This window comes from Pan paniscus, chromosome 1, assembly GCF_029289425.2.
Source record: "Pan paniscus chromosome 1, NHGRI_mPanPan1-v2.0_pri, whole genome shotgun sequence".
Taxonomy (NCBI): domain Eukaryota; kingdom Metazoa; phylum Chordata; class Mammalia; order Primates; family Hominidae; genus Pan; species Pan paniscus.
In genome coordinates, this window is record NC_073249.2 from 17,961,785 (window position 1) to 17,980,231 (window position 18,447).

General features: G+C 43.5%; 1 protein-coding gene across 2 annotated transcripts; it reads left to right on the plus strand.

Moving 5' to 3' along the window:
• The first annotated feature begins 4 nt into the window (after positions 1 to 4).
• On the plus strand, positions 5 to 17,437 carry C1H1orf131 (chromosome 1 C1orf131 homolog). Of its 2 annotated transcripts, none has more exons than XM_008978184.4 (7): positions 5 to 136; positions 1,979 to 2,313; positions 11,991 to 12,050; positions 14,131 to 14,226; positions 14,374 to 14,460; positions 15,679 to 15,731; positions 16,788 to 17,437. In XM_008978184.4, exons 1-7 carry the CDS (start codon positions 19 to 21, stop codon positions 16,921 to 16,923), a joined length of 885 nt encoding a protein of 294 aa, XP_008976432.4. In that variant the 5' UTR covers positions 5 to 18; the 3' UTR covers positions 16,924 to 17,437. The 2 variants fall into 2 exon arrangements, with proteins under 2 accessions (XP_008976432.4, XP_003824523.4); XM_003824475.5 differs by having other exon boundaries at positions 11,994 to 12,050.
• The last annotated feature ends 1,010 nt before the right edge of the window (positions 17,438 to 18,447 follow it).

Consider the following 18,447-nt stretch of genomic DNA (forward strand, 5'->3'; position numbering starts at 1 on the left):
GGGGTGCAGCGCGGCAGAATGAGGGTTGATTCCTCGGCTGACCCCACAATGTCGCAGGAGCAAGGGCCGGGGTCCTCCACGCCTCCCAGTTCTCCGACACTTCTTGACGCTCTTCTCCAGAACCTTTACGACTTTGGTGAGTACGGGGTCCCAGGAGCCCACGTGGAGAACAGATTTGAGGAACGTGTGTCTCCTGTGTGGCCCGTCCTGGGTTGGCCTCTGCTTTGAGGCTAAAGGTTCTTGCATGTCAAGCACCCTTCGTCCCACCTGGTTCCAGTAGCGAACACATTTCTCTATCGGAAGTCACCCCTCGACCGGGCTCTGCTGAGTTATTCATCAAACCTTCCAACTCGTCCCCAAGTGTGGGGACCATCGTACTTGCTTGTAGGAAGCACCAAGGCTTTCTGATTTAAAAGTAGCCCGCTTTCCCACGTTTTCTTGAGCTCTGGGAAGTCCCCTTTCCCCATGACACCCCGAAGACCTGCCTGACCCTGGTGCGATGGTGTCATTTCGCTCTGGGGCCTCGGGCCTGTTGGATAATACACCAGCTTCATCCTTGTGTGTCCCTCTCCAGAGACATCATAGTCCTTGGCGAGTTGTCCTTTTCACGACTTTTTTTTTTTTTAAACAAGTGCGCTGATCTTTTACTCTCCGTTCTTTGTCTTGATGGGGGAAAAGGAAAATAAAAGAGCCTATTAAAGTCGCATGGCATGTCAGTAGGAAGACAGTACCTCATACTCTGAAGAGCTTTCCCGGGAGAAGGTGACACCCTTTGCACATGCACCAAAGAAAATCATTAGATTTCAGGACAACACACATTTCTTAAATTTACAGCGTGATATTTTAAAAGCTATTTTTATTTTGGAACGACTGCTCAAAATTCTAAGTTCACCTAAATAGTAGGAATAATAGTTAAAACTGTTTAGAACTTGCCATATAGCACATGCTTTTCGTATATTTGCTCATTTAATTTTCAACTTCATGAAATAGACACTGTCATAAATCCATGATTGCAAATGTAGAAACAAGTACTAGAAGTTCATGAAACCTGATGCAGGTTGTCTGACTGGTAATTTTTGCAGAGCCTGGGTTCTGATTCTAGCCCCAGACCCCATGCTTGTATTAACTAGCATTTCTGTGCCCTTGGACATATTGGAGGACAGAGAAGACTTAGTCTCTGACCTTGAGAAGTTTAAAATCTAGAGGAAAAGACTATTCTGCAAAATAATATAGTTCATGTCAACACAGGCTGGAAATCATGGTAGGAGCTCTGAAGGCATTGAATGTGTCTATTCATTTTTATATCCTTAATGCCAAAGTTTAGTTGGCTCTTAAATGTTTATTGTATAAAAGATTAAGCAAATAGTAGCAAGCATAAATCAGCAGCTGGTAATTTAGAGAGCTCTGTGGTATTTGTAATGCATGTGAGTAAGGATGCCTAGGATTCTGGTTAGAACTTTCAGGTGACTGGTCAGAGCTTCAACAAGTGAAATATAGAAAGAGGAATTAATAGAAAACAAAGGCATTCAAATTGAGCCAGTTGTCTTAGGTTCATCTTAATTCCTAACTGTGAAAGAAAATAGGAAGACTATTCCATGTTCCTGTAACCCAGAAAGTGTTAAAAAGAAACAGTGGCTGCAGTGCCTGATATTTTTAATATAAAGCCAATTGGGATTACCAGCCCTGGGGACTATTGCTGTGATGACACTTTGAGTAAGAACCAAGGTGGAGACTAAAGTGATTGTGCTAATAAGGGTCAAAGACATAAATATAGTTACCTAGGAAAAGATGACTACATTTTGGATTCTCTGCATTTTGCAAATACACTTATTTGAAGGAAAACAAATAGTTTATTTCTTTGTGTGTGCTTCTAGGTGCATATAGCCCTGGAATATGTACAAGTACATTGGTAGGATTTGATACTGATGATAGCTAAGACTGAAAATATTTATTTTCCTTCTTGTGTTTGAGCAAACAGGAGGTACAGAAGGTGAAACAGAACAGAAGAAGATCATAAAGAAAAGGGAAAACAAGAAGAGAGATCTGGTGGCTTCAGCGGCCTTGGCAGCAGAGCCATCTCCCCTACCTGGTTCTCTCATAAGAGGCCAGAGGAAGAGTGCTTCGGGCTTCTTCAAGGAACTTAGAGAAGAGCGGCATTGTGCTCCTGCTGGGACCCCCACACGACTAGAGATCCTTGCTGCTGCAGTTCCTCCCTCTTCCCTAAAGAACAATAGGGAACAAGTAGAAGTGGTAGAATTTCACAGCAGAAATAAAAAAAGAAAATTGACGCCAGATCATAACAAGAGCACAAAGGTAATGAGTTGGTTAGCTTGTATATACGTGGTGAACCCCCTGGTATTGTAGTATTAGGTGAATAGCTCTTTAGACTGTGGCAGGAATGCCTGACTATCCTCAGGCCTGCAGATTTGCCAAAAGGACTCACAGGACCCAAGACTCAGCATATAGCCCTTATCAGTCATGTAGGCCTACAGACTGAGCTTAGTTATTCAAGTTCTAAACCTCCAGTGAAAAGCAGGTATTCAACATCAATCACATTGCTAGTATAAACTGTCTGGGAAAACTTGGTACAGCAGTGGCTCAAGACCTCAGGTATGCAAAAACACTCTGATCAGGCAGAATATTCTAATTGCTCAATTCTCAGGAGGCAGCCAACTGCCAGTCATGAAAATAGGACTTTCTTGGGAATGTGCAGGGTTTGGTAAACACAGGTCTGCTGAGTTAACTCTTGCAGCAACTCTTTCTGGCATTCCTGTTATGTGCTAGCCACAGTTGTAGGCACTGGGATATAGCAGTGAACCAAATGTATAGAAATTCTTGCTCTCGAGGAAAAGCAATGCTGGTGGAAAAGCAATTTGATTTTTCTGAGCAGTAATCTTTTTCAGAGTGAGCTTGTAAATCTGACCTAAAATTCAGTCCTCAAGGGAGGTGTGGTTGCTCCTCCAAATGTTTTTAATTTTTTTTTTTTTTTTTTTTTTGAGACGGAGTCTCGTTCTGTTGCCCCGGCTGGAGTGCAGTGGCACGATCTTAGCTCATTGCAAGCTCCACCTCCCAGGTTCACGCCATTCTTCTTCCTCAGCCTCCCAAGTAACTGGGACTACAGGTGCCTGCCACCACGCCTGGCTAGTTTTTTGTATTTTTAGTAGAGTCAGGGTTTCACCATGTTAGCCAGGATGGTCTTGATCTCCCGACCTCGTGATCTGCCCGCCTTGGCCTCCCCAAATGCTGGGACTACAGGCGTGAGCCACTGCGCCTGGCCCCAAATGTTTTTAATTTATCTATTCACAAGAATATCATAATGGCTTTGACAAATTCATTGCTATTCCATTTCTGTAACATCCCCCATGTCCTGCAAACCTTTGTCTATCAACAAAGAAGTGAGGATTGAACGTATTAGTTTCTAAGCCCGCTATAACAAATTACCACAAACATAGTGACTTAAACCAACAGAAATGTATTCTCTTACAGTTCCGTAGTCCAGAAGTCCAAAATCAAAGTGTTGGCAGGGCCATGCTCCTTCTGAGGGCTTTGGGGGAGAATCCTTTGCCTCTGACCAGAAGGTAGCTCTAACAGTTTCCTTGGCTTGTGGTTGCATAACTATAATCTCTGCCTCCGTCTTAATGTGGTTTTCATCGCTGTGTCCCTGAGTCTCATGTTTCCCTCTGCCTTCCTCTTTGCTTTAGGCCCACCCTGAATCTGGGATGATCTCCTTTTGAGATGTTTAATTACTATAAAGATCCCTCTCCAAGTAAGATCACATTCACAGGTTCTGAAGAGTAGGACATGGCCATATGTTTTTAGAGGCCACAATTCTACCCACTACAAAGATGGTTTGGCTTGCATTGTTCTTTATGAAGGTATAAATGTATGTTAGTGTCCAGTGTTTGCCACATCTTTATGGTTTTAAAAACCATCTGTATAATCTTTTCTAAAATTCAGGTAGCATTTCATGTCAAGCTTGCTTGCATCTCTTCCTCAAAGATCGTTAGCGCATTCTGCAGGCTGAGCGTGGTGGCTCACGCCAGTAATCCCAGCACTTTGGGATGCGGAGGCCAGAGGATTGCTTGAACTCAGGAAGTCGAGACTGCAGTGGGCTGTGATTGTGTCACTGCACTCCAGCCTGGGTGACAGAGTGAGACCCCTTCTCCAAAAAAAAAAAAAAAAAAAAAGATTATTAGTGAATCTGTAACCATGTCTACCTTTATTTTAGGATTCTAGATAAGCTTCTTAACTCTTATGTTCCAAATATAAGGCTCTGGGAACTGTTATGGGAGGGTCAAGAAATGGATTCCCCTGGTGTTTGGGGCAACCAGAGCCCCGAAGCTGGCCATCTCCCAGTACCCCAGTGTACCCTACAAATACTGGTATTTTCTGTATGTGTCATGATATGAAAAACGTTGGAGAGCACTGCTTTGCAATATAATTCAGCATTTGAAGACTTCAACTAACATAAAGCATTTAGGCACCCTTTCTTGTTTCTTCAAATGTCTCAGACTTCAGTTTCCTCTTATATTCCCTCGTGTTCTTCTTTCTGGAATGGAAAGTTTTCTTTTTAATAGAAAAGACAGAAGAGTTGGGATTGAATGAGTCTGCATTTCCCTGTTGCTTAATAATAGAACATCTGTGGCAGTCTGTCAAATTGTCTTTTGCTTCCTGTTCCAAGCGAGCCCTGATGCATTCTAGTTGGCTCTTCTCAGGAGCCTCAGCTCACTCTACGTTTTGAACTTCCTGACCTTAATGAAAATTTTCATTTGTCATTGCTGCTCTCTGCCCTTTCCTCTTTTTTTTTTTTTTTTAAATGTGTCCTTTGAAAATGTGAGTGTGTCTGGTTAAGGAAACAGAATGTGGACACATTAAAAACACATACACCTGTAAAATGACCTCAGAATGTTGACATTGCAGTGTGGAAATAAATACACATGAATATAATGCTAGTTCTTATGGCATATCCTGGGTATGCCAAGTAAAAGGGTAGTCAGCCAACTGATGCTAATTGGAATACACCAGCTGTGCTGAGTTTGTGTAACATGGGAAAGTATAGTTGTGCCCTTGTTCTCTAAAAACTTCTAAGCCATTGTAGGACAGTTAAACAGACATGGGTGGCAAAAATAATATGATGGGTAATGGTAACCTCCATGACCAATCATAACATCAGCTGGTCATTTTTAGAGAATGCTTGAGAAAGGAAGAAGGGGATGGTGAGTTGGACAACAATCCAGCTGGCCCTGCCTAGACCCAGGAAATTACCCTATTTTTCCAGAACTTGTGCTATAAATTCTATGATTAAGCTGCATCGTGCATTGAAGCAGGTTTTCATGGGTTCATCTCGGAACTTGGCCACCATTTATATATATATATTTTTATGTTTAGAGACAGGGTGTCACTCTGTCACTCCTGCTGGAGTGCAGTGGTGTGATCATAGCTCACTGCAGCCTCCAATTCCTGGGTTCAAGCCATCCTCCTGCCTCAGCCTCCCAAGTAGCTAAGACTATAGGGCACACCACTATGCCTGGCTCATTTTAAAATTTTTTGTAGAGTTGGGGTCTTGTTTTGTTGCCCAGGCTTGGTCTTGAACCACTGGTCTCAAGAAGTCCTTTTGCCTCAGCCTCCCAAAGCACTGGGATTACAGGTGTGAGAGCCACTGTGCCCAGCCATCATGTCCCCTTTTTTTTTTTTTTTGAGATGGAGTCTTGCTCTGTCACCAGGCTGGAGTGCAGTGGCCCGATCTCAGCTCACTACTACCTCCGCCTCCCGGGTTCAAGCGATTCTCCTCCCTCAGCCTCCTGAGTAGCTGGGACTACAGGCGCACACAACCATGCCCAGCTAACTTTTGTATTTTTAGTAGAGATGGGGTTTCACCATGTTGGCCAGGATGGTCTCGATCTCAACCTTGTGATCTGCCCTCCTTGGCCTCCCAAAGTGCTAGGATTACAGACGTGAGCCACTGCATCCGGCCCATGTCCCATTTTTAATAGAAAATGTAGTGACTATACGAGTAATTTGGCTGGAAATAGTAAGAGATCACATATTCATTCCTCCATTTATTCCACCAATCACTAGGTGCCTGCTGTCTGCAGACCTTGCAGATGGAGCAGTGAAGAAGATAATAGTGCTTTGCCTTTATGGAGTATACTATACAATCTACTTTGGAGTCGAGCAATATAATTAGAAAGAATTATAAACAAATAGGGTCCTGGAGTACCATGCAGAACCTGGTCTAGGTGTAGTGGTCAGGGAGGTCTCTCAGGAGGTAACATTCAGGCTAATGCTGTATTAAATGGTGCTGGTGAATGGGGCAGGGAAGAGTGAGCCAAGGAGGGAGAAAACAGCCTTGCTAACATTGTGGGGTATGAAGAGGCCTGGTGTGTTCAAGGAGCTGGAAGAAGTCTAGCAAGACTAGGACAGAAGGGAGAATGGTTGGTGCTGATACAAGAGAGACAGGCTGAGACCAGCCCTTGCCAGGTCTCATAGGCAGTAGTGAGCCTTGGGACTTTAGTCTTAAGTACATGAGAAGCCACCAAAGAATTTCATGCAAGGGCATGAGGTAATCTGATTTAAATTTTAAAAAGATCACTGTAGCTCCTATATGGTGAATGGATTATAAGGGAGCAATAGCAAGAGGCATGAGGAGACTGATTTAGGGGTTTGTTGCAGTGGTCCAGGTTCAAAATAGCGTGGCCTGGACTAGTGATCTCAAAAAAATGAATGGGCAAACCTACTCTTTCATAAGTGCAAGGCTGCCTGTAAGGAAGAAAATTCTTATGCTTTTAAGCAATGAAAGTGTCAGATGTAGCTTAACACACCTGTGTGTTGCTCAGCCCTTAGAGCTGTGTCACTGCCATTTCTCCACAGCTAGCATTGGGCCATCTTAACGTGAATCATTCACTGCCCCTGTTTCAGGAACCTTAGCCTCTTTTGTGGCCTCAATTAAGAAACAGATAAGAAACACATAATAGAATAGTGTTCTGTAGATCAGAAGGGACCTTTGCATCCTGAGACTGAGGTACATGAAGGCCGCCCCTGAGCATATAGCGAATTGCTAATATTTATTGGGGGTATACTGAGAGTGTTTGTTTATGTTCATTAATTCATTTATGGTCTCAATCCTTACAATTCCTGGGACCTGTCTTCATTTCACAGAGAAGCTTGAGACTTACAAGAGGTTAAGTTACTTGCCTGTAGTTAAACATTAACCTCACAGCCCTATATCTGCAATTCCAAACACCCAGAGCTCTGGAAACCACAATTTGATTGATCCCTTTTCTTTTAAGATTGGTGCAAATTTATTTGGCAGAAAAACCTGATGAAGCTTTTAAAAATCATTTTTGTTCGGCCGGGCACGGTGACTCATGCCTTTAATCCCAGCACTGTGGGAGGCTGAGGCAGATGGATCACAAGGTCAGGAGTTCAAGACCAGCCTGGCCAATATGGTGAAATCCTGTCTTTACTAAAAATACAAAAATTAGCCGGGTGTGGTGGCATGCGCCTGTAGTCCCAGCTACTCAGGAGGCTGAGGCAGGAGAATCGCTTGAACCCGGTAGGCGGAGTTTGCAGTGAGTCGAGATTGCGCCACTACACTCCAGCCTGGGCAACAGAGCAAGACTCCGTCTCAAAAAAAAATTTTTTTTGTTCATCTCATTTGGTGTGAATATTCATAGATATTGCCACAGAAATATTAATGTGTTTAATTATGGATTACTGCCTTGGACCCTACTGGAAGTGGTCTATAATATTCAGTATATTCAGTTTTGCCTTTTTAAAATGTAAAGACTTCTGAATTTTAAAGCTGGAACCTGACCCTAAGGATGCCAGATAAAGGATTATGGAGCTGAAGTAAGTGCCAAAGGTTGGGTTCAGACCCCAGGCTTTCTGGCTTCAACACTGTGTACATAACTGCTATACTAGAGAGAGCATAGGTGAGGTTAGGCTCTGCTCTTTGTCCTTTGAGTGACACAAGTACACTGACTCTGAGCCATCGCCAGACAGAGACATTTCTTGCAAGTTATAGTCAAATAGCTTTGATCGTTCCCCAAATTCTTGCAGCTCTCATACTGCCCCGCAATGTGGATGTAGCCCACTGCATGGTGCTCCACCCGGAAATCCTCCATGCTCCAGTGCCTCTTCTTACTTTTACACCAGACTTCCTGTTCCTGAGTAGATCAGTGTCAGATGGGTGTCAGGAAGAAAGTAATCTAGCTGAAGTAATTTAGGCTCATCAAGGTGTGAACAAACTTCTTAATATTCATACAGCCGTCTGCATTTTTAAAACAGCATTTGTTTACCGGGCTACTCTCTCTCTAATTGGAGACAGGTTGGTTGGGCACTTCAACTAATAGATTAAAAAAGAAAGAAAATCTAAGCCGCGTAAGAGAAAATACCTAAATCATCCCATAGACAGGTTTGCTGAATCTGGTGGACTGCCTGCCTTCATCTCTCACTTTTCTTCCAAACTGTTCTTTCTTTTTCTAGCTTTTCTTCCTTCTTCCTTGCCCAGCATATAAGTTCTCAGAATCTCCATACATATCCCTCTCCCTTGTGTGGGATAGTAAGGCTAGATTAGTTGCGATAGGTTAGGCTGTGATTTGATAACAAATAGTCCCTACATCCCAGTGGTTTAAAAGACAAAAATTAATTTTTCTCGTGTTACATGGCCATCGGGATTTGCAGAGGCAGGTCTCCTGTGCCACACCGTCCTCATCTAGGGACCCAGGATGATGGGGTGCCACCATCTGGAGGGTTGTTAGTTGCTTTAATGAAGGAAAGGGGAGTTAATGAAGGGCTCTTAAGGGGTCCACGTGGAAGTAGGCACACACCCCCTCTGCTCGTGTTTCTTTGGCCAGGGAAAGCCACCTAGGCATTCCTAGCATCAAGTAGACGGGGAAGCGTGAGTCGCCTGTGTGCCTGGAAGTAGTGGAGGACCCAGTATTGCCTATGGGCAGTAATGCCTCCTACTGCAGAGAATACGGGGGGAAAGAAAACCGAGGAGACCACTGATGGTTTCTAAGTCAGGTCATGTATTATGAATAATGTACTGAAGTGATTCTCAAGCTATGAATAAAAATAAAAATTAGACAGTGGTGGGTCATGCTAATAGGGACTCAGCAGCTATGAAATAATGAGGCAATAATTTTTTTTTCCTAAAAGTTTGTATTTGATACATGCACAGATCCAGACCTCAGACCCTTTCTCAAAAAGCCATCAATAGCTACAAAACTAAGATGTTTCTGGTGAACTGTTTAAAGAGGGATGAGGACACCGAGGTATCTGTGTCTGCGCCAGAGCTACCACCAAGGGACTCTCTCCTCCCCTTGGTCTAGTCGGCCCCTCAGCCGTGGTGTCCCCACAGCCAAGGTGCAGGGGATTAGGTGTTCTCTGTGGCTGCTGATGGGGACAGCAGGAACTAGGAGAGGCCCGACATTGCTCCTTTCTTTTGTAGGCCGGTCTCTTTCCAGGGCCCAGGGGTTTCAGCCTCATAGTGTCTATCATACAGTTGGCCAAGAATTTTATTACTGTGCTGAAATCCTCTTTAAATTGCTCCATTCTCATGCTAATCTCTAGTAACAGATCGGCCAAAAACATCTATAACATCTCCAGTATTGCTAGAAATCTGACGTGCCTCGTGCCACTGCACTCCAGCCTGGCGACAGAGTGAGACCCCGTCTCAAAAAAAGAAAAAGAAATGTTCAACTTAGAGACTTGATTTAGCCATTACTTCAGTGGCGCGGGTAGGAGGGAAGAGAGGAATTACTTAAATGTTTAGAAAAGGCGGTAAATATCTTAGGGGATCTTGGAGATCTGGGAACGGTATACAGGGTTTTGTTTGTTTTTATAGGGCTTAGATATGGTCATAGTAAATAGATTAGATGTGCATGGCAGTGGAAAAGATACCGTAACTTCAAAGTAAATGTGGAATTTTTTCCAGTCATGGAATAGGAATAAGACTCTTTCTGGGGTGGATAAAATGGAAGTGGCTCACACAGAGTCCTCCGTGCTATGCCTGTGGTCTCAGTTAAGGCACTTGATGCTGTCAGCCAAGTGGGAGACAGGTTTGAAGAAAATCTTAAGCCAGGAAGGAAGATAAAGTAAATGGAAAGTGCGTCTGTTGTGATTAATAGCACAGAGCTAGGCCATACGCCTGGACCCTGACAGTGGTCCTCTGCTGTCACGTCCTCTGTTACCATCAGCACCCCAAGCCCACGGAGAGCCAGTCAGCGTCCAATGTGACAGTGGATGCCTATGATGCTGCTGATGGTATGGTCAGTAGATCCATTAGGAATAAGAGCGTTGGGTAAGCCTTGCTGTTTTTTGGACCCTGTGCCACACACTTATCACACTTTATCCAGTTATATCATAATAACCCCCCTGTGAATTAAGTGCAGAGTTCCTCATCATCTGAAGAGTCATTTCACAGGGAGTCAGAAGCCATCATCTATGAAAACATGCAGTGACTGACTGTCTGAACCCACACACCTTAAATACAGTGGTGGGGGCTGGGGTGGGGGATGAGGAACCAGGCTAAGCAGAAGCACAGCTCCCGTTTGGAGAAGGAGAGAGCAAGTGGACTCCATTGTGGCTGCCTCATGGACTGTGTAGTTGCAGGGTGGACTACCACCGTTGGTGGTCAATGGCACATGGTGCCGTTGTGATAGGCACCTCTTGGCAGGTAGGGCAGGAGATAGGGTGATATAAAGAGTCACATATTTTGGGGGCATTTGCAGCAACATCATTTTCTGTTAGGAATTATAAACCAAATCTCTACCATGCTAGGAATCTGATATTCCTGAAAGAACTGTTTAGCCCATTACACTAGTGGCCAGATGGGAGGGAAGAAAGAAATAATTACTTGAATATAGCAGTTTTACCCTCTAAATTTTACATCTAAAATTCCTGCTCACAGCCATCCTTTTCTAAACCTTCCCAGCAAGCAGAATTTTCTGTGTGTGATGTGTGAGATTCAGGCAGTGCTCTCTTACCAGCTTTTCTTTTTTTCTCAGTTTCTCATCATTACTTCTATAAGCTTTGAGACCCTAAAAAGTATTGTCTCCATTTTTCTTCTGTTAGTTGTTCTTTAGGATTTTGAGCAACATGCTTGTATTACTTTTGACAGTTAGCCATCTGGGCCAGTTTCAAGGCTTCTTTCTGTTTTCCATTTTTTTAATTGTAAAATATACATGAATGTAAAATTCACCATTTTAGCCATTTTTAAGTGTGCAGTTCAGTGGTGTTAAGCTCATTCATGGTGTTGTGCCGCCCTCATTACCATCCATCTTCAGAACTCTTCTCAGCTTGCCGAACCGATGCTGATGCTCTATACCCATTAAACACCAACTCCCCATTCCCCTCCCTCCAGCCCCTGGCAGCCACCATTCTAGCTTCTGTCTGGGTGAATTTGACTCCTCTGGGTATTTCATAAAATGGAATCATGCACATACCCTTCTGTGACTGGCGTATTTCACTTAGCATCATGTCTTCAAGGTTCATCCATGTTGTAGCATGGGTTAGGAGTTCCTTCTCTTTTCAGGCTGTGGAATATTCCAGCATGTGTATATGCCACGTTCAAAAGTATCTGTCCATCTGTTGGTGGACATTTGAGTTGCTTCTGCATTTATTATGAATAATGCTGCTATGAACGTAGGTGTACAAATATCTCTTCAAGTTCTTTTGGGTATATGCCCAGAAGAGGAATTGTCAAATCATATGATAATTCTATTTTTTAATTTTTGAGGGACCATCATAATTGTTTTCCCCAATGCCTATACCATGTGGTAAAACATTCCCACCAATATAGGACGTGGGTTCCAGTTTCTCTACATCCTTGCCAACACTTGTTATTTTCTGGTTTTTGGATAGTAGCCAGTGTAGTGGGTGTGAGTGGGTCACTTTCAGGTTCCTTAAAACATGTCTACTCTTTTGGTGATAGATACTATAATGATATAGTAACAGATGATCTAAATAAGAATTTTTTCTCTCAGCAGGCTAATCCTAGTGTTTTGGAGAGAGATGTGGATATACAAGAATTTAACCTAGAAAAGGTATGTACTTTGAGATTTTTAAATTATTTATAATTAACTTTATTTACAATATTTGTTTATAAATGTATGTTTATATTAAATTTATTATAAGTTTATAACATAACATGCAAACTATGTAGTATAGATGTTAGGTATTATAAAAATTAACAGTTTTTATTTTGAGACAGTTTCACTCTTGTTGCCCAGGCTTGAGTGCAATGGCGCCATCTCGGATCACTGCAACCTCTGCCTCTTGGGTTCAAGTGATTCTCCTGCCTTAGCCTCCCGAGCAGCTGGGATTACAGGTGCCTGCCACCACACCTGGCTAATTTTTTTGTATTTTTAGTAGAGATGGGGTTTCCCCATGTTAGCCAGGCTAGTCTCGAACTACTGACCTCAGGTTATCCACCCATCTCGGCCTCCCAGAGTGCTGGGATTACAGGTGTGAGCCACTGCACCCGGCCCAAATTAACAGTTTTATAATATCTAAAAATGAATATTTTACATGTCTAAAAGTTGGGAATATGGTTAAGCAAATCATACTGCATTCACTTTTTTTTTTTTTTTTTTTGAGGCAGAGTCTCCCTCTGTCACCCAGGCTGGAGTGCAGTGGCAGGATCTTGGCTCACTGCAGCCTCCAGCTCCTGGGTTCAAGTGATCCTCCGACTTCAGTCTCTGGAGTAACTGGGATTACAGGCATGTGCCACCACACCCAGCTAATTTTTGTATTTTTAATAGAGGTAGGGTTTCACCGTGGTGGTCAAGCTGGTTTTGAACTCCTGACCTCAAGTGATCTACCTGGCTTGTCTTCCCAAAGTGTTGGGATTACATGCGTGAGCCACCACGCCTGGTCTGCATTCACTTGGCTGAATATTTTATACTCATTTAATACATGATGGTTTTGTGACTACAATGCCACTGATAGGATGGTAAGTATGGGGATATGTATATTCTGTGGTTGTAATGTTTTAAAAAACACGTAAGAAAAAAGACAAGAAGAAGTAATTCAACTACTAAGAGTGGGTATTGCTGACTTTTTCTCTTCCTTCTAAAACCATGGATCTATGTTTGAAGCTGCTGTGATAAATGGTTTCTAAGTGTGAGTGGGTGTGTTTGGAGAGGTATTTTTCAGTTGAAATTATTGCCTTTATGGACAATGGCTTGTTTTAGAGAGCATCTTAAAGCTCTTAACTACAGAGCTCTGCATTGAATCCTGCCTCTGTTATTACTTTGTGCAGAGATAATTCTTTGTATCAGCTGTTCAAGTTAAACATGAGAGAGGGCGGGGCGCGGTGGCTCATGCCTGTAATCCCAGCACTTTGGGAGGCCGAGGTGGGTGAATCACGAGGTCAGGAGATTGAGACCATCCTGGCTAACACGGTGAAACCCCATCTTTACTAAAAAATACAAAAAAGTACCTGGGCATGGTGGCAGGTACCTGTAGTCCCAGCTACTCAGGAGGCTGAGGCAGGAGAATGGCATGAACCCAGGAGGCAGAGCTTGCAGTGAGCTGAAATCGTGCCACTGTGCTCCAGCCTGGGCGACAGAGTGAGACTCCGTCTCAAAAAAAAAAAAACAAAAAAAACATGGGCAAGAGCCAGGCACGGTGGCTCACACCTGTAATCCCAGCACTTTGGGAGGCTGAGGTGGGAGGATCACTTGAGCCTAGGAGTTCAAGACCAGTCTGGGCAACATAGTGAGACCTCTTCTCTATAAAACATTTTTTAAGAATTAGCTGGGTGTGGTGGTGTGTGCCTATAGTCCTAGCTACTCGGGAGGCTGAGGCAGGAGATCACATGCCCAGGAGGTCAAGGCTGCAGTGAGACATGATCATGCCTCTTTTTAACTGTACTCCATCCTGGCGGGTAACAGAGCAAGACCCTGTCTCAAAGGAAAAAAAACAGGAGAAAGATGTTGTGAGAGATGGGGTATGGTAGGAGAGCCTCCATAGAGCTCCTTTGACCACATGACAGTGGAGTTATTATTCCTATACGCTGTCATTACAGAGCGGTGGATCTGAAATGCATTACTTCAGGCAATATGTTTTTTTCTTTGGAGTTGTTGGAATGCACTTGCGTCTGATTATGCTTTGTGTCCGCAGGCTCGTTTAGAAGTGCACCGGTTTGGTATCACGGGTTATGGAAAAGGAAAGGAGAGAATCCTGGAACAGGAACGTGCCATTATGCTGGGCGCTAAGGTGAGGGGCTGCTGCTACCTTTCATCACTAGACAACATGCAAAAAAAGCAAGAGCAAGGAAAGCTAAGAGCAAGTCAGGGTAAGGGACACTGGAACATTTTTGCAGAATAAAATATGATGGTTTGTTTCTTTGTTCTTTCATTACAGCCTCCTAAAAAGAGTTATGTGAATTACAAGGTTTTACAGGAGCAAATTAAAGAAAAAAAGGCAGCAAAGGAAGAAGAAAAGAGACTGGTAGGTGTGATGGTCTGTCCTTTATTCAACTAGAATGGGAAGATGGATGCTCTTTGCCACAGTGGAATGCCGGAAGCCGCTGCTTGGAGAGCAATGAAGGCACCAGAGTTAAAGGATCCCATGCTCCCCATTTCTTCGAGTTAGCTCTGTTTAGTAATACCAGCCAAGTAATCTGGCGTACTTACATGCAAGATTTGCTTTGAAATAGCAAACTCCTTGTCTTAGTCCGTTTGTGTTGCTATAAAGGAATGCCTGATGCTGCGTAATTTATAAAGAAAGGAGGCTGATTTGGAGCATGGTTCTGCAGACTGCACGGAAAGCATAGCACTGGCATCTGCTCGGCCTCCGGTGAGCATCTGAAGCTGCTTCCGCTCATGAGGGAAGGCAGAGGGAAGCCCATGTGTACAGAGATCACATGGCAAGAGCGAGACATGAAAGAGCGAAGCAGCAGTGGGGAGAGGTGCCAGGCTCTTTTTAACAAACAGCTCTCATGGGAAGTGGGAAGTAACAGAGGGAGAACTCACTCATTACCATGAGGACAGCACCAAGCCATTCATGAGGGATCCATTGCCATGACCCAAACACCTCCCACTAGGTCCCGTCTCTAATGTTGGGATCAAATGTCAACCTGAGGTTTGGAGGGTCAAATATCCAAACTATAGCAATCCTGTTCCAATAATGCAGGCTACTTTGATCTTTCTTCTATACTTAGGTTTTTTTTTTGTTTGTTTTTGTTTTTTTTTGCATTTTACATTGTATAACCTTGTATACAACACAAGGGCCTATGAAAAACCACAAGGGGAATAGATGTTACACTTTCTACCTTTCACCTAAAATGGAAGATTTGAGCTTTCAGTGCAAGACTATTAGTCTTACCTGGAATAGCCATTCACATTCTTTTTTCTTTTTCTTTCTAACTGAGACAGGATCTTGCTATGTTGCCCAGGCTGGTCTTGAACTCCTGGGATCAAGTGATCCTCCCACCTTGGCTTCCTGGAGTGCTAGGACTATAGGCATGAGCCACCACGCCAGGCCCAGCCTTTCACATTCTTGAAAGGGTTTTAGGGTAAAACTTTGAGACTGTTATGTTTAATATGCCCACTTGAAAGAAATGTTAAAAATGGTATCTCAATGACTTTTGGTCACAAACCTCTTGCCTTTTGTTTGAATCCCATTATCCATTACTAATATGTATATGATCTTAAATTCTGAAATCAGGCCCAAGAAACAGATATTTTCAAGAAAAAGAAGAGGAAAGGACAGGAGGACAGGTGAGTGATTTTATCAGGCCCTGGGGTTGAACAATCTGGATGAACCTACTGATTAGTTCTGAAAAGGATGCCTTGAATGTATGTGGTGTTGCTAGCCCATTAGAGCGCTTCACTGTCTCTCATTTATCCTCGTCAAAGTAGGATTTCGTAAACTGCCCAAGATCAAACAACTGCCTGAGAACTGAATTAGGAAGTTTCTCCAATCTTCCACTTTTCACCGACACTCTAAGTGACTAGTGGAAAAGCTGCAGTTTACGTTTCCAAGAAAAGACTTCTAAGAGTGCTGCTACAGCAGCATAGTCTGGGTCTGTATTGCCTGCTCTTTGACATACCACGTAAGATAGAGCACCGTAATTATGAATAAGGGATGTTGACTTTGTTGCTTTTTACTTGTTTCTTAGCTTTTGTTCAAATGCCTTTTTCTCTGTCTTTGAGTTACTGTTTCAGAATGGACTCTTTTTGTCTTAGCCTGTTTTCTTGGGCTCCTAGTGCACTTGTACATGCTGTAAAATGGTCATTTGTTCTGGCCACCGATCTGTATCTGTTGAATGCCTCTTTGTGCCAGGCATGTGGGTGTCTTAGGTATTGGTGTACAGCTGTAATCACACTAAAGATATCCCTGCCCTTGAGGAGCTTCATTGTAGGGAGAGAAACACCCCAAAACATACAAATGGATAAGTAAGATGATATCAGGTACTGGCAAGTATTGTAGAGAGGCTGAAAGAGAGCATTGTGAAGGAAAACCACAGGGAGAAGGTGAGCTGGGAAATTAGTCTGAGGAGGTGACATCGGAGCTGAGAACTGAACAAAGAAGAGGGGCAGCCTGGAAAGAGCTGGTAGCAGAACATTCCTCGCAGAAGAAACCAGTGCAAGGGCCCTGAGGCAGGAAGGCAGTAGCATGTTTCAGGGACCACAGGAAGGCGTATGGGGTGGGGGGTGTGCATGGCAGGCGACCAGGAGTTTGCAGGCCAGACTGCAGTGGCCTGGTTGGTGGTACTGTGATGCTTGTTGGTAAGCTTGACTATTTATAGTACCTTTCTCTTACTTTAAATGTAGGAAATCCAAAAAGAAGTCCGCTCCCAGTATTTTGTCAAATGGACGGATTGGACAGGTTGGAAAATTCAAAAATGGAACACTGATTCTGAGCCCAGTTGATATCAAGAAAATAAATTCTTCCAGAGTGGCCAAATGAAGTACTTTGTCAGATAAAATGAGGATGGGAACAACTGAGTCAACTGCAGTGGCCCTGGACCCTGTGCGACTCTAGATAGATCGTTCTTAACACGCATTTCACAGACTGCTTTTTCATTTTAGAAAAAAAGTCAAACAGAAGTAACATTTCTAGTTGCCGAAGTGTCTGCTTCATGGTGCTGAACGTGTCAGGCCCAGTGCAGCATGAATGTGACGTGAACCCACTGAAAAGTGATTTTTAATGTTCTCCAGCAAACTTCACTCCTGTTTCATGTTCACTGGTATTTGGTGCATTTGCGTGTAATACAGTTTTTTATAACTTTACTGTTTTGTAAATGCTAGTAGTTTACATTAAATTGCCTTATATTTTTAATGATTTAATGTTATGATATCATGAAAGAACCAAGAATCTAGTAATTTATCAGTTTTGTGGAAAAGCAGTTTTAATTTTTAGCCTACCATGTGTACAAAATCTACTTCGTAAGAAGTTATATAAATAAAATAGGTTTGTAGTATATGTGCCTGTGACTGTTAAGTAACAGATGGTTTTAACTCATACTTTTGTGCCCACATTCAAGTGAATGTTATTTCTATCAGAGTTGTCATTACCTTTGCAGCCATATACATGTTTTTAATGATATTGCCCTTGCTTAAAGTGACAGCAACTTCTCAAAGCTTGTAGCACATTTAAAAAAGTCTTCGATGATGGTGACAATTTGGGCTTTTAAAAATTTCTGTTTTTTCAGTTTTTTTTTTGTGAGACGGAGTCTCACTTTGTCACCCAGGCTGGAGTGCAATGGCACGATCTCAGCTCACTGCAACCTCCACCTCCTGGGTTCAAGCAATTCTCCTGCCTCAGCCTCCCGAGTAGCTGGGACAACAGGCGCACGCTGCCACGCCCAGCCAATTTTTTGTATTTTAGTAGAGACAGGGTTTCACCATGTTGCCCAGGCTGGTCTTGAACTCCTGAGCTCAGGCAATCTGCCTGCCTCGGCCTCCCAAAGTGCTGGGATTACAGACATGAGCCACCACGCTTGGCCTGTTTTTTCAGTTTTTTAGAGACAAGGCCTTGATCTGTCACCCAGGCTGTAGTGCCCCAGCACGATCATAACTCAATGTGGCCTCGAACTCTTGGGCTCAAGTGATTCTCTTGCCTCAGCCTCCAGAGTAGTTGGGACTAAAGGCATGTGCCACCACGCCCAGCTAATTTAAAAGATGTTTTGTAGGCCGGGTGTGGTGGCTCACGCCTGTAATCCCAGCACTTTGGGAGGCCAAGGCGGGCGGATCACGAGGTCAGGAGATCAAGACCATTCTAGCTAACACGGTGAAACCCTGTCTCTACTAAAAATACAAAAAATTAGCCGGATGTGGTGGCGGGCGCCTGTAGTCCCAGCTACTCAGCAGGCTGAGGCAGGAGAATGGCATGAACCCTGGAGGCGGAGCTTGTAGTGAGCCGAGATCACGCCACTGCACTTCAGCCCGGGCGACAGCGAGACTCCTCAAAAAAAAAAAAAAAAAAAAAATG

Excerpts from the sequence above, each read along its gene's own strand:
- C1H1orf131 (XM_008978184.4), top strand. The coding sequence starts at position 19 with ATGAGGGTTGATTCCTCGGCTGACCCCACAATGTCGCAGGAGCAAGGG. Across the intron at positions 14,227-14,373 it reads CCATTATGCTGGGCGCTAAG|CCTCCTAAAAAGAGTTATGT; the intron begins GTGAGGGGCTGC and ends CTTTCATTACAG. Across the intron at positions 14,461-15,678 it reads AGGAAGAAGAAAAGAGACTG|GCCCAAGAAACAGATATTTT; the intron begins GTAGGTGTGATG and ends TTCTGAAATCAG.